Source organism: Hippocampus guttulatus, chromosome 11 (genome assembly GCF_054856545.1).
Source record: "Hippocampus guttulatus isolate MCC_2025c chromosome 11, RoL_Hgut_1.0, whole genome shotgun sequence".
NCBI lineage: Eukaryota > Metazoa > Chordata > Actinopteri > Syngnathiformes > Syngnathidae > Hippocampus > Hippocampus guttulatus.
Window position 1 is genome coordinate 20,626,343 of NC_141271.1, and position 15,573 is coordinate 20,641,915.

The 15,573-nt window shown below is 49.5% G+C and overlaps 2 protein-coding genes across 5 annotated transcripts in view; one reads left to right on the forward strand and one right to left on the reverse strand.

Annotated features, from left to right (window-relative positions):
- Window positions 1-15,573, forward strand: part of mlphb (melanophilin b) — a 90,048-nt gene that overhangs the window by 19,565 nt on the left and 54,910 nt on the right. The window lies entirely within an intron of this gene.
- col6a3 (collagen, type VI, alpha 3) overlaps window positions 1-15,573 on the reverse strand; it is a 55,860-nt gene that overhangs the window by 15,484 nt on the left and 24,803 nt on the right. Inside the window, exons 18-27 of the mRNA XM_086124005.1 lie at window positions 14,865-15,458; window positions 14,060-14,647; window positions 13,334-13,927; window positions 12,530-13,117; window positions 10,273-10,866; window positions 9,469-10,056; window positions 7,212-7,805; window positions 6,408-6,995; window positions 5,755-6,275; window positions 1,115-1,172 (exon numbers count right to left, since the gene is read on the reverse strand). Coding sequence (XP_085980131.1) covers window positions 1,115-1,172; window positions 5,755-6,275; window positions 6,408-6,995; window positions 7,212-7,805; window positions 9,469-10,056; window positions 10,273-10,866; window positions 12,530-13,117; window positions 13,334-13,927; window positions 14,060-14,647; window positions 14,865-15,458 — 5,307 coding nt within the window. The remainder of the gene's footprint in view (window positions 1-1,114; window positions 1,173-5,754; window positions 6,276-6,407; window positions 6,996-7,211; window positions 7,806-9,468; window positions 10,057-10,272; window positions 10,867-12,529; window positions 13,118-13,333; window positions 13,928-14,059; window positions 14,648-14,864; window positions 15,459-15,573) is intronic.

A 15,573-nucleotide genomic window follows, 5' to 3' on the forward strand; every position in this document is an offset into this window, starting at 1 on the left:
CGGATGTTAGTTAATTTTTTTTCTGAAATATGAAATAAAAATGCTTGTCTCAAGCCTCCCAGAAGCAGTTACATTACTCCTGAAATGAAACAGACAACAGCTGTGGAGTTGATATCAAATAGTTTTTTGATATTTGGTTGGTTGTGGTAACAAAAAGAGGTCATCATTAGCATGAACACTGCTACATAAAACTGGAACAGATAACTTCAGTTGACTAACTCAATGTGTGTGAGCAATCAGCAATTACGACTGTAAGACCACAAGAACAACAGATAAAGAATGTGCAAACTAGTCTACATCCAATACAAAAAGGTGCGATTCGAAATACACTAAGATCACGCAGTTGTTCACTGAGAACATTCAGAAATGCACAGCATTGTTGAAATGCGCTGTTCGGTTATTCAGAGTGCACGAAAAACGAGTGCCAGTGCACACTCAAGGCCAGGGGTGTCCAAAGTCGGTCCTCAAGGGCCACTGTCCTGCCTGTTTGCCAGCTCTCCCGGGAGCAACACACCTGATTCAAATCATCAGGATCGTTCTCATGCTGCTTCAGAGCTGGCTGATGAACTGATAGTCTGAATCAGGTGTGTTGCAGGCGGGAGAGCGGGAAAACAGGCAGGACAGTGGCCCTCCAGGCCCAGAGCTGGACATGTCTGCTCTTGGCGCTCCATATAGGGGCACGGTGCACCAGTGCCTCAAACAATACAAATAGAAACAGTTCAAGCAAGAGCTGCTGATTAGTTTAGATCACTTAGGAATGAATGAATGGGCATCATGCTTCGCCTCTCCAAACACACGCACACTCAGAGTGGTGCACTGGCATCAGTGTGAAATTCTGAAAGCCTACAGAGGCACAACTGAGGCAGTTCACATGAAACATGAAGGTAAAACAAGCTCATATAAGCAAAAAACATTCCGGACTCGGATTCTTTGGAAAGATACAAAATAGTTGAATTTAAACCTAATTTAGAAGAGGAAAGAGGTATGGCCAGGGAAAAGATTTAAATATTATCAAAAGATTTCAAAAAGGAGACATTGTATTGTTATTTCATTTATTCATTCTCATCCTGAAGATTGCTGGTGGAAAAAAACTTGTGATAAAGATCTTCCTTACCAGTAAGTGTTGGTTTCATGGACAGAGCACTTAGTACCCTGCTCATGACAGAGGGAAGCTCTGTGAAATCAGTCACAGAAACAACAGATCTGGGATCGTGGGCTATCTTCCTTAAATCTCTGCTATCAGAGCTTCTGGTACCGATGGCAAAGATCAGCACTCCGAGCTGTTTGAGAGCAGAAGCTGGTGCTTCCACACTGTCATAAGACCTTGCGCCGCTGAGCAAGATTAGGACCTGTGGGACTCCTTCAAGGCGTCTGCTGCCGGCCGAGGTTGTGAAGACATTATCCCTCAAGTACTGGAGAGCTGCTCCGGTGTTGAGGGTTCTTCCACCTCTGTGCCTCAATCCTCTGACAATGTCAAGGATCTCTCCTTTGGTTGTGTATGTGTTGAGATAGAATTGGACTGCCACGTCTGTGCTATACTGAACCAGGGAGACACGATCTTTGTCGTCATCCAAACTCAGCGTCTCTACGACTCTTTGGACAAAGTCTCTCATTGCTGTGAATGTATTTCTTGTGGCATCGGAGCCATCCAACAAGAAAACCACATCCCTTCCCGGTCTGTCTGCTGCGGTAAAAAAAACATGAGGTATTAGGACACCGCCCTTTACCGCCTTATTGCGAAACATCAACACGAGCCTGTGTACACATTTGAATAGCAGTCAACTTGTCATATGTTTGGGAGAATGATCTCGCGTACCAGTGACTGTTGGTGTCATGGGTGTGGCTCTGAGTACTCTACTGATTACAGAGGAGAGCTGTTCTTGGACACTGGGGAGGTCAGAGAGCTCAGACACCACGAGAGCGTGGCGAGGGTCATGGGATATCTTTTTCAGCTCGCTGCTGTCAGAGTTTTGAGTTCCAATGCTGATTGTAAAGACGCCATGCTGTTTGAGAGCAGAGGCTGGCGCATCAACGCTGTCAAAAGACCTGCCGCCATTTAGCAGGATCAAGATCTGCGGAACACCTTGCGTGCGCCTACTCCCTGCGGAGTTTGTAAAGACGTTGTCTCTCAGGTATCGGAGGGCGGCCCCTGTGTTGAGGGGCCTGCCTCCTCTGTGTCTAAGGCCTCTGACTGCGTTGACCACATCCTCTTTTGTGGTGTACGTGTTCAGATAAAAATTAGCCTCTGGATCTGTGCTGTACTGGACCAGAGAGACATGGTCTTTGTTTGCGCCCACATTGAGTTTCTCCAGCACTTGCTCAACAAAATTGCGCATGGCGGGGAAGCCATCCCTCGTGCCATCAGAACCATCCAGAAGGAATACAATGTCCTTTTTGGCTTCTGCTGAGAAAAGACGGAGGACAAATAATGAAGAGAACCTTGCGCAACAGCTAGACTCACGATTACTCATATTCATGGGACGCAGTTTCCTGTTTGACTATGAATCCCTTCGAAAGTAAAGATTAGCTCGTCACAGTTTCAATAACTTTAAGTTGTGATCGGAAAGGGGAATCAGATAATGTGCCCTTGCCCGGTGAGCGCTGTACTTGGACACATACCAATTACCGGTGGCGTTTCTGGGGTGACATCAATCACCACAGCCTCCACAGAAGACTGAAGCTGTTGTTGGACCCTGGGGAGGTCGGTGAATTCAGGCACCGAGAGAGCATATCTGGGGTCGTGGGCTATCTTTTGCAGCTCTCCGCTATCGGACCTTCTGGTACCGATGGCAAAGATCAGCACTCCGTGCTGTTTGAGAGCAGAAGCTGGTGCTTCCACACTGTCAGAAGACCTTGCGCCGCTGAGCAAGATTAGGACCTGTGGGACTCCTTCAAGGCGTCTGCTACCGGCAGAGGCTGTGAAGACATTATCCCTCAAGTACTGGAGAGCTGCTCCGGTGTTGAGGGTTCTTCCACCTCTGTGCCTCAATCCTTTGACAATGTCAAGGATCTCTCCTTTGGTTGCGTATGTGTTGAGATAGAATTGGACTGCCGCGTCTGTGCTATACTGAACCAAGGAGACACGATCTTTGTCGTCATCCAAACTCAGCGTCTCTACGACTTTTTGGACAAAGTCCCTCATTGCTGTGAATGTATTTCTTGTGGCATTGGAGCCATCCAACAAGAAAACCACATCCCTTCCCGGTCTGTCCGCTGCGGTAAACAAAACATGAGGTATTAAGACCCCGCCTTTTACCGCCTCATTGCTGAACGTCAACACGAGCCTGTGTACACATTTGAATTGCAGTCAACTTGTCATATGTTCTGGAGAAAGATCTCGCTTACCAGTTACTGTTGGTGTCAGAGGTGTGGCTCTGAGTACCCTGCTGATTACAGAGGAGAGCTGTTCTTGGACACTGGGGAGGTCAGAGAGCTCAGAAACCACGAGAGCGTGGCGAGGGTCATGGGATATCTTTTTCAGCTCGCTGCTGTCAGAGTTTTGAGTTCCAATGCTGATTGTAAAGACGCCATGCTGTTTGAGAGCAGAGGCTGGCGCATCAACGCTGTCAAAAGACCTGCCGCCATTTAGCAGGATCAAGATCTGCGGAACACCTTGCGTGCGCCTACTCCCTGCGGAGTTTGTAAAGACGTTGTCTCTCATGTATCGGAGGGCGGCCCCTGTGTTGAGGGGCCTGCCTCCTCTGTGTCTAAGGCCTCTGACTGCGTTGACAACATCCTCTTTTGTGGTGTACGTGTTCAGATAAAAATTGGCCTCTGGATCTGTGCTGTACTGGACCAGAGAGACATGGTCTTTGTTTGCGCCCACATTGAGTTTCTCCAGCACTTGCTCAACAAAATTGCGCATGGCGGGGAAGCCATCCCTCGTGCCATCAGAACCATCCAGAAGGAATACAATGTCCTTTTTGGCTTCTGCTGAGAAAAGACGGAGGACAAATAATGAAGAGAACCTTTGCGCAACAGCTAGACTCACCGATTACTCATATTCATGGGACGCAGTTTCCTGTTTGACTATGAATCCCTTCAAAAGTAAAGATTAGCTCGTCACAGTTTCAATAACTTTAAGTTGTGTTCGGAAAGGGGGATCAGATAACGTGCCCATGCCCGGTGAGCGCTGTACTTGGACACATACCAATTACCGGTGGCGTTTCTGGGGTGACGTCAATCACCACAGCCTCCACAGAAGACTGAAGCTGTTGTATGACCCTGGGGAGGTCGGTGAATTCAGGCACCGAGAGAGCATATCTGGGGTCGTGGGCTATCTTTTGCAGCTCTCCGCTATCGGACCTTCTGGTACCGATGGCAAAGATCAGCACTCCGTGCTGTTTGAGAGCAGAGGCTGGTGCTTCCACACTGTCAGAAGACCTTGCGCCGCTGAGCAAGATTAGGACCTGTGGGACTCCTTCAAGGCGTCTGCTGCCGGCAGAGGCTGTGAAGACATTATCCCTCAAGTACTGGAGAGCTGCTCCGGTGTTGAGGGTTCTTCCACCTCTGTGCCTCAATCCTCTGACAATGTCAAGGATCTCTCCTTTGGTTGTGTATGTGTTGAGATAGAATTGGACTGCCGCGTCTGTGCTATACTGAACCAGGGAGACACGATCTTTGTCGTCATCCAAACTCAGCGTCTCTACGACTCTTTGGACAAAGTCCCTCATTGCTGTGAATGTATTTCTTGTGGCATCGGAGCCATCCAACAAGAAAACCACATCCCTTCCCGGTCTGTCCGCTGCGGTAAACAAAACATGAGGTATTAAGACCCCGCCTTTTACCGCCTCATTGCTGAACGTCAACACGAGCCTGTGTACACATTTGAATTGCAGTCAACTTGTCATATGTTCTGGAGAAAGATCTCGCTTACCAGTTACTGTTGGTGTCAGAGGTGTGGCTCTGAGTACCCTGCTGATTACAGAGGAGAGCTGTTCTTGGACACTGGGGAGGTCAGAGAGCTCAGAAACCACGAGAGCGTGGCGAGGGTCATGGGATATCTTTTTCAGCTCGCTGCTGTCAGAGTTTTGAGTTCCAATGCTGATTGTAAAGACGCCATGCTGTTTGAGAGCAGAGGCTGGCGCATCAACGCTGTCAAAAGAACTGCCGCCATTTAGCAGGATCAAGATCTGCGGAACACCTTGCGTGCGCCTACTCCCTGCGGAGTTTGTAAAGACGTTGTCTCTCATGTATCGGAGGGCGGCCCCTGTGTTGAGGGGCCTGCCTCCTCTGTGTCTAAGGCCTCTGACTGCGTTGACAACATCCTCTTTTGTGGTGTACGTGTTCAGATAAAAATTGGCCTCTGGATCTGTGCTGTACTGGACCAGAGAGACATGGTCTTTGTTTGCGCCCACATTGAGTTTCTCCAGCACTTGCTCAACAAAATTGCGCATGGCGGGGAAGCCATCCCTCGTGCCATCAGAACCATCCAGAAGGAATACAATGTCCTTTTTGGCTTCTGCTGAGAAAAGACGGAGGACAAATAATGAAGAGAACCTTTGCGCAACAGCTAGACTCACCGATTACTCATATTCATGGGACGCAGTTTCCTGTTTGACTATGAATCCCTTCAAAAGTAAAGATTAGCTCGTCACAGTTTCAATAACTTTAAGTTGTGTTCGGAAAGGGGGATCAGATAACGTGCCCATGCCCGGTGAGCGCTGTACTTGGACACATACCAATTACCGGTGGCGTTTCTGGGGTGACGTCAATCACCACAGCCTCCACAGAAGACTGAAGCTGTTGTATGACCCTGGGGAGGTCGGTGAATTCAGGCACCGAGAGAGCATATCTGGGGTCGTGGGCTATCTTTTGCAGCTCTCCGCTATCGGACCTTCTGGTACCGATGGCAAAGATCAGCACTCCGTGCTGTTTGAGAGCAGAGGCTGGTGCTTCCACACTGTCAGAAGACCTTGCGCCGCTGAGCAAGATTAGGACCTGTGGGACTCCTTCAAGGCGTCTGCTGCCGGCAGAGGCTGTGAAGACATTATCCCTCAAGTACTGGAGAGCTGCTCCGGTGTTGAGGGTTCTTCCACCTCTGTGCCTCAATCCTCTGACAATGTCAAGGATCTCTCCTTTGGTTGTGTATGTGTTGAGATAGAATTGGACTGCCGCGTCTGTGCTATACTGAACCAGGGAGACACGATCTTTGTCGTCATCCAAACTCAGCGTCTCTACGACTCTTTGGACAAAGTCCCTCATTGCTGTGAATGTATTTCTTGTGGCATCGGAGCCATCCAACAAGAAAACCACATCCCTTCCCGGTCTGTCTGCTGCGGTAAAAAAAACATGAGGTATTAGGACACGGCCCTTTACCGCCTTATTGCGAAACATCAACACGAGCCTGTGTACACATTTTAATCGCATTCAACTTGTCATATGTTTGGGAGAATGATCTCGCGTACCAGTGACTGTTGGTGTCATGGGTGTGGCTCTGAGTACTCTACTGATTACAGAGGAGAGCTGTTCTTGGACACTGGGGAGGTCAGAGAGCTCAGACACCACGAGAGCGTGGCGAGGGTCATGGGATATCTTTTTCAGCTCGCTGCTGTCAGAGTTTTGTGTTCCAATGCTGATTGTAAAGACGCCATGCTGTTTGAGAGCAGAGGCTGGCGCATCAACGCTGTCAAAAGACCTGCCGCCATTTAGCAGGATCAAGATCTGCGGAACACCTTGCGTGCGCCTACTCCCTGCGGAGTTTGTAAAGACGTTGTCTCTCAGGTATCGGAGGGCGGCCCCTGTGTTGAGGGGCCTGCCTCCTCTGTGTCTAAGGCCTCTGACTGCGTTGACCACATCCTCTTTTGTGGTGTACGTGTTCAGATAAAAATTAGCCTCTGGATCTGTGCTGTACTGGACCAGAGAGACATGGTCTTTGTTTGCGCCCACATTGAGTTTCTCCAGCACTTGCTCAACAAAATTGCGCATGGCGGGGAAGCCATCCCTCGTGCCATCAGAACCATCCAGAAGGAATACAATGTCCTTTTTGGCTTCTGCTGAGAAAAGACGGAGGACAAATAATGAAGAGAACCTTTGCGCAACAGCTAGACTCACGATTACTCATATTCATGGGACGCAGTTTCCTGTTTGACTATGAATCCCTTCGAAAGTAAAGATTAGCTCGTCACAGTTTCAACAACTTTAAGTTGTGTTCGGTAAGGGGGATCAGATAATGTGCCCATGCCTGGTGAGAGCTTAACTTGTACACCTACCAATTACCGGTGGCGTTTCTGGGGTGACGTCAATCACCACAGCCTCCACAGAAGACTGAAGCTGTTGTTGGACCCTGGGGAGGTCGGTGAATTCAGTCACCGAGAGAGCATATCTGGGGTCGTGGGCTATCTTTTGCAGCTCTCCGCTATCGGAGCTTCTGGTACCGATGGCAAAGATCAGCACTCCGAGCTGTTTGAGAGCAGAAGCTGGTGCTTCCACACTGTCAGAAGACCTTGCGCCGCTGAGCAAGATAAGGATCTGTGGGACTCCTTCAAGGCGTCTGCTGCCGGCATAGACTGTGAAGACATTATCCCTCAAGTACTGGAGAGCTGCTCCGGTGTTGAGGGTTCTTCCACCTCTGTGCCTCAATCCTTTGACAATGTCAAGGATCTCGCCTTTGGTTGTGTATGTGTTGAGATAGAATTGGACTGCTGCGTCTGAGCTGTACTGAACCAAGGAGACACGATCTTTGTCGTCATCCAAACTCAGCGTCTCTACGACTCTTTGGACAAAGTCCCTCATTGCTGTGAATGTATTTCTTGTGGCATTGGAGCCATCCAACAAGAAAACCACATCCCTTCCCGGTCTGTCCGCTGCGGTAAACAAAACATGAGGTATTAAGACCCCGCCTTTTACCGCCTCATTGCTAAACGTCAACATGAGCCTGTGTACACATTTGAATCGCAGTGAACTTGTCATATGTTCTGGAGAAAGATCTCGCTTACCAGTTACTGTTGGTGTCATTGGTGTGGCTCTGAGTACCCTGCTGATTACAGAGGAGAGCTGTTCTTGGACACTGGGGAGGTCAGAGAGCTCAGATACCACGAGAGCGTGGCGAGGGTCATGGGATATCTTTTTCAGCTCGCTGCTGTCAGAGTTTTGAGTTCCAATGCTGATTGTAAAGACGCCATGCTGTTTGAGAGCAGAGGCTGGCGCATCAACGCTGTCAAAAGACCTGCCACCATTTAGCAGGATCAAGATCTGCGGAACACCTTGCGTGCGCCTACTCCCTGCGGAGTTTGTAAAGACGTTGTCTCTCAGGTATCGGAGGGCGGCCCCTGTGTTGAGGGGCCTGCCTCCTCTGTGTCTAAGGCCTCTGACTGCGTTGACAACATCCTCTTTTGTGGTGTACGTGTTCAGATAAAAATTGGCCTCTGGATCTGTGCTGTACTGGACCAGAGAGACATGGTCTTTGTTTGCGCCCACATTGAGTTTCTCCAGCACTTGCTCAACAAAATTGCGCATGGCGGGGAAGCCATCCCTCGTGCCATCAGAACCATCCAGAAGGAATACAATGTCCTTTTTGGCTTCCGCTGAGAAAAGACGGAGGACAAATAATGAAGAGAACCTTTGCGCAACAGCTAGACTCACCGATTACTCATATTCATGCGACGCAGTTTCCTGTTTGACTATGAATCCCTTCAAAAGTAAAGATTAGCTCGTCACAGTTTCAATAACTTTAAGTTGTGTTCGGAAAGGGGGATCAGATAACGTGCCCATGCCCGGTGAGCGCTGTACTTGGACACATACCAATTACCGGTGGCGTTTCTGGGGTGACGTCAATCACCACAGCCTCCACAGAAGACTGAAGCTGTTGTTGGACCCTGGGGAGGTCGGTGAATTCAGTCACCGAGAGGGCATATCTGGGGTCGTGAGCTATCTTTTGCAGCTCTCCGCTATCGGAGCTTCTGGTACCGATGGCAAAGATCAGCACTCCGAGCTGTTTGAGAGCAGAAGCTGGTGCTTCCACACTGTCAGAAGACCTTGCGCCGCTGAGCAAGATAAGGATCTGTGGGACTCCTTCAAGGCGTCTGCTGCCGGCAGAGGCTGTGAAGACATTATCCCTCAAGTACTGGAGAGCTGCTCCGGTGTTGAGGGTACTTCCACCTCTGTGCCTCAATCCTTTGACAATGTCAAGGATCTCGCCTTTGGTTGTGTATGTGTTGAGATAGAATTGGACTGCTGCGTCTGTGCTATACTGAACCAAGGAGACACGATCTTTGTCGTCATCCAAACTCAGCGTCTCTACGACTTTTTGGACAAAGTCCCTCATTGCTGTGAATGTATTTCCTGTGGCATTGGAGCCATCCAACAAGAAAACCACATCCCTTCCCGGTCTGTTCGCTGCGGTAAACAAAACATGAGGTATTAAGACCCCGCCTTTTACCGCCTCATTGCCAAAAGTCAACACGAGCCTGTGTACACATTTTAATCGCATTCAACTTGTCATATGTTTGGGAGAAAGATCTCGCTTACCAGTTACTGTTGGTGTCATTGGTGTGGCTCTGAGTACCCTGCTGATTACAGAGGAGAGCTGTTCTTGGACACTGGGGAGGTCAGAGAGCTCAGATACCACGAGAGCGTGGCGAGGGTCATGGGATATCTTTTTCAGCTCGCTGCTGTCAGAGTTTTGTGTTCCAATGCTGATTGTAAAGACGCCATGCTGTTTGAGAGCAGAGGCTGGCGCATCAACGCTGTCAAAAGACCTGCCGCCATTTAGCAGGATCAAGATCTGCGGAACACCTTGCGTGCGCCTACTCCCTGCGGAGTTTGTAAAGACGTTGTCTCTCAGGTATCGGAGGGCGGCCCCTGTGTTGAGGGGCCTGCCTCCTCTGTGTCTAAGGCCTCTGACTGCGTTGACCACATCCTCTTTTGTGGTGTACGTGTTCAGATAAAAATTAGCCTCTGGATCTGTGCTGTACTGGACCAGAGAGACATGGTCTTTGTTTGCGCCCACATTGAGTTTCTCCAGCACTTGCTCAACAAAATTGCGCATGGCGGGGAAGCCATCCCTCGTGCCATCAGAACCATCCAGAAGGAATACAATGTCCTTTTTGGCTTCTGCTGAGAAAAGACGGAGGACAAATAATGAAGAGAACCTTTGCGCAACAGCTAGACTCACGATTACTCATATTCATGGGACGCAGTTTCCTGTTTGACTATGAATCCCTTCGAAAGTAAAGATTAGCTCGTCACAGTTTCAACAACTTTAAGTTGTGTTCGGTAAGGGGGATCAGATAATGTGCCCATGCCTGGTGAGAGCTTAACTTGTACACCTACCAATTACCGGTGGCGTTTCTGGGGTGACGTCAATCACCACAGCCTCCACAGAAGACTGAAGCTGTTGTTGGACCCTGGGGAGGTCGGTGAATTCAGTCACCGAGAGAGCATATCTGGGGTCGTGGGCTATCTTTTGCAGCTCTCCGCTATCGGAGCTTCTGGTACCGATGGCAAAGATCAGCACTCCGAGCTGTTTGAGAGCAGAAGCTGGTGCTTCCACACTGTCAGAAGACCTTGCGCCGCTGAGCAAGATAAGGATCTGTGGGACTCCTTCAAGGCGTCTGCTGCCGGCATAGACTGTGAAGACATTATCCCTCAAGTACTGGAGAGCTGCTCCGGTGTTGAGGGTTCTTCCACCTCTGTGCCTCAATCCTTTGACAATGTCAAGGATCTCGCCTTTGGTTGTGTATGTGTTGAGATAGAATTGGACTGCTGCGTCTGAGCTGTACTGAACCAAGGAGACACGATCTTTGTCGTCATCCAAACTCAGCGTCTCTACGACTCTTTGGACAAAGTCCCTCATTGCTGTGAATGTATTTCTTGTGGCATTGGAGCCATCCAACAAGAAAACCACATCCCTTCCCGGTCTGTCCGCTGCGGTAAACAAAACATGAGGTATTAAGACCCCGCCTTTTACCGCCTCATTGCTAAACGTCAACATGAGCCTGTGTACACATTTGAATCGCAGTGAACTTGTCATATGTTCTGGAGAAAGATCTCGCTTACCAGTTACTGTTGGTGTCATTGGTGTGGCTCTGAGTACCCTGCTGATTACAGAGGAGAGCTGTTCTTGGACACTGGGGAGGTCAGAGAGCTCAGATACCACGAGAGCGTGGCGAGGGTCATGGGATATCTTTTTCAGCTCGCTGCTGTCAGAGTTTTGAGTTCCAATGCTGATTGTAAAGACGCCATGCTGTTTGAGAGCAGAGGCTGGCGCATCAACGCTGTCAAAAGACCTGCCACCATTTAGCAGGATCAAGATCTGCGGAACACCTTGCGTGCGCCTACTCCCTGCGGAGTTTGTAAAGACGTTGTCTCTCAGGTATCGGAGGGCGGCCCCTGTGTTGAGGGGCCTGCCTCCTCTGTGTCTAAGGCCTCTGACTGCGTTGACAACATCCTCTTTTGTGGTGTACGTGTTCAGATAAAAATTGGCCTCTGGATCTGTGCTGTACTGGACCAGAGAGACATGGTCTTTGTTTGCGCCCACATTGAGTTTCTCCAGCACTTGCTCAACAAAATTGCGCATGGCGGGGAAGCCATCCCTCGTGCCATCAGAACCATCCAGAAGGAATACAATGTCCTTTTTGGCTTCCGCTGAGAAAAGACGGAGGACAAATAATGAAGAGAACCTTTGCGCAACAGCTAGACTCACCGATTACTCATATTCATGCGACGCAGTTTCCTGTTTGACTATGAATCCCTTCAAAAGTAAAGATTAGCTCGTCACAGTTTCAATAACTTTAAGTTGTGTTCGGAAAGGGGGATCAGATAACGTGCCCATGCCCGGTGAGCGCTGTACTTGGACACATACCAATTACCGGTGGCGTTTCTGGGGTGACGTCAATCACCACAGCCTCCACAGAAGACTGAAGCTGTTGTTGGACCCTGGGGAGGTCGGTGAATTCAGTCACCGAGAGGGCATATCTGGGGTCGTGAGCTATCTTTTGCAGCTCTCCGCTATCGGAGCTTCTGGTACCGATGGCAAAGATCAGCACTCCGAGCTGTTTGAGAGCAGAAGCTGGTGCTTCCACACTGTCAGAAGACCTTGCGCCGCTGAGCAAGATAAGGATCTGTGGGACTCCTTCAAGGCGTCTGCTGCCGGCAGAGGCTGTGAAGACATTATCCCTCAAGTACTGGAGAGCTGCTCCGGTGTTGAGGGTACTTCCACCTCTGTGCCTCAATCCTTTGACAATGTCAAGGATCTCGCCTTTGGTTGTGTATGTGTTGAGATAGAATTGGACTGCTGCGTCTGTGCTATACTGAACCAAGGAGACACGATCTTTGTCGTCATCCAAACTCAGCGTCTCTACGACTTTTTGGACAAAGTCCCTCATTGCTGTGAATGTATTTCCTGTGGCATTGGAGCCATCCAACAAGAAAACCACATCCCTTCCCGGTCTGTTCGCTGCGGTAAACAAAACATGAGGTATTAAGACCCCGCCTTTTACCGCCTCATTGCCAAAAGTCAACACGAGCCTGTGTACACATTTTAATCGCATTCAACTTGTCATATGTTTGGGAGAAAGATCTCGCTTACCAGTTACTGTTGGTGTCATTGGTGTGGCTCTGAGTACCCTGCTGATTACAGAGGAGAGCTGTTCTTGGACACTGGGGAGGTCAGAGAGCTCAGATACCACGAGAGCGTGGCGAGGGTCATGGGATATCTTTTTCAGCTCGCTGCTGTCAGAGTTTTGTGTTCCAATGCTGATTGTAAAGACGCCATGCTGTTTGAGAGCAGAGGCTGGCGCATCAACGCTGTCAAAAGACCTGCCGCCATTTAGCAGGATCAAGATCTGCGGAACACCTTGCGTGCGCCTACTCCCTGCGGAGTTTGTAAAGACGTTGTCTCTCAGGTATCGGAGGGCGGCCCCTGTGTTGAGGGGCCTGCCTCCTCTGTGTCTAAGGCCTCTGACTGCGTTGACCACATCCTCTTTTGTGGTGTACGTGTTCAGATAAAAATTAGCCTCTGGATCTGTGCTGTACTGGACCAGAGAGACATGGTCTTTGTTTGCGCCCACATTGAGTTTCTCCAGCACTTGCTCAACAAAATTGCGCATGGCGGGGAAGCCATCCCTCGTGCCATCAGAACCATCCAGAAGGAATACAATGTCCTTTTTGGCTTCTGCTGAGAAAAGACGGAGGACAAATAATGAAGAGAACCTTTGCGCAACAGCTAGACTCACGATTACTCATATTCATGGGACGCAGTTTCCTGTTTGACTATGAATCCCTTCGAAAGTAAAGATTAGCTCGTCACAGTTTCAACAACTTTAAGTTGTGTTCGGTAAGGGGGATCAGATAATGTGCCCATGCCTGGTGAGAGCTTAACTTGTACACCTACCAATTACCGGTGGCGTTTCTGGGGTGACGTCAATCACCACAGCCTCCACAGAAGACTGAAGCTGTTGTTGGACCCTGGGGAGGTCGGTGAATTCAGTCACCGAGAGAGCATATCTGGGGTCGTGGGCTATCTTTTGCAGCTCTCCGCTATCGGAGCTTCTGGTACCGATGGCAAAGATCAGCACTCCGAGCTGTTTGAGAGCAGAAGCTGGTGCTTCCACACTGTCAGAAGACCTTGCGCCGCTGAGCAAGATAAGGATCTGTGGGACTCCTTCAAGGCGTCTGCTGCCGGCATAGACTGTGAAGACATTATCCCTCAAGTACTGGAGAGCTGCTCCGGTGTTGAGGGTTCTTCCACCTCTGTGCCTCAATCCTTTGACAATGTCAAGGATCTCGCCTTTGGTTGTGTATGTGTTGAGATAGAATTGGACTGCTGCGTCTGAGCTGTACTGAACCAAGGAGACACGATCTTTGTCGTCATCCAAACTCAGCGTCTCTACGACTCTTTGGACAAAGTCCCTCATTGCTGTGAATGTATTTCTTGTGGCATTGGAGCCATCCAACAAGAAAACCACATCCCTTCCCGGTCTGTCCGCTGCGGTAAACAAAACATGAGGTATTAAGACCCCGCCTTTTACCGCCTCATTGCTAAACGTCAACATGAGCCTGTGTACACATTTGAATCGCAGTGAACTTGTCATATGTTCTGGAGAAAGATCTCGCTTACCAGTTACTGTTGGTGTCATTGGTGTGGCTCTGAGTACCCTGCTGATTACAGAGGAGAGCTGTTCTTGGACACTGGGGAGGTCAGAGAGCTCAGATACCACGAGAGCGTGGCGAGGGTCATGGGATATCTTTTTCAGCTCGCTGCTGTCAGAGTTTTGAGTTCCAATGCTGATTGTAAAGACGCCATGCTGTTTGAGAGCAGAGGCTGGCGCATCAACGCTGTCAAAAGACCTGCCACCATTTAGCAGGATCAAGATCTGCGGAACACCTTGCGTGCGCCTACTCCCTGCGGAGTTTGTAAAGACGTTGTCTCTCAGGTATCGGAGGGCGGCCCCTGTGTTGAGGGGCCTGCCTCCTCTGTGTCTAAGGCCTCTGACTGCGTTGACCACATCCTCTTTTGTGGTGTACGTGTTCAGATAAAAATTGGCCTCTGGATCTGTGCTGTACTGGACCAGAGAGACATGGTCTTTGTTTGCGCCCACATTGAGTTTCTCCAGCACTTGCTCAACAAAATTGCGCATGGCGGGGAAGCCATCCCTCGTGCCATCAGAACCATCCAGAAGGAATACAATGTCCTTTTTGGCTTCCGCTGAGAAAAGACGGAGGACAAATAATGAAGAGAACCTTTGCGCAACAGCTAGACTCACCGATTACTCATATTCATGGGACGCAGTTTCCTGTTTGACTATGAATCCCTTCAAAAGTAAAGATTAGCTCGTCACAGTTTCAATAACTTTAAGTTGTGTTCGGAAAGGGGGATCAGATAACGTGCCCATGCCCGGTGAGCGCTGTACTTGGACACATACCAATTACCGGTGGCGTTTCTGGGGTGACATCAATCACCACAGCCTCCACAGAAGACTGAAGCTGTTGTTGGACCCTGGGGAGGTCGGTGAATTCAGGCACCGAGAGAGCATATCTGGGGTCGTGGGCTATCTTTTGCAGCTCTCCGCTATCGGACCTTCTGGTACCGATGGCAAAAATCAGCACTCCGTGCTGTTTGAGAGCAGAAGCTGGTGCTTCCACACTGTCAGAAGACCTTGCACCGCTGAGCAAGATAAGGATCTGTGGGACTCCTACTAGGCGTCTGCTGCCGGCAGAGGCTGTGAAGACATTATCCCTCAAGTACTGGAGAGCTGCTCCGGTGTTGAGGGTTCTTCCACCTCTGTGCCTCAATCCTTTGACAATGTCAAGGATCTCGCCTTTGGTTGTGTATGTGTTGAGATAGAATTGGACTGCTGCGTCTGTGCTATACTGAACCAAGGAGACACGATCTTTGTCGTCATCCAAACTCAGCGTCTCTACGACTCTTTGGACAAAGTCCCTCATTGCTGTGAATGTATTTCTTGTGGCATTGGAGCCATCCAACAAGAAAACCACATCCCTTCCCGGTCTGTCCGCTGCGGTAAACAAAACATGAGGTATTAAGACCCCGCCTTTTACCGCCTCATTGCCAAAAGTCAACACGAGCCTGTGTACACATTTTAATCGCATTCAACTTGTCATATGTTTGGG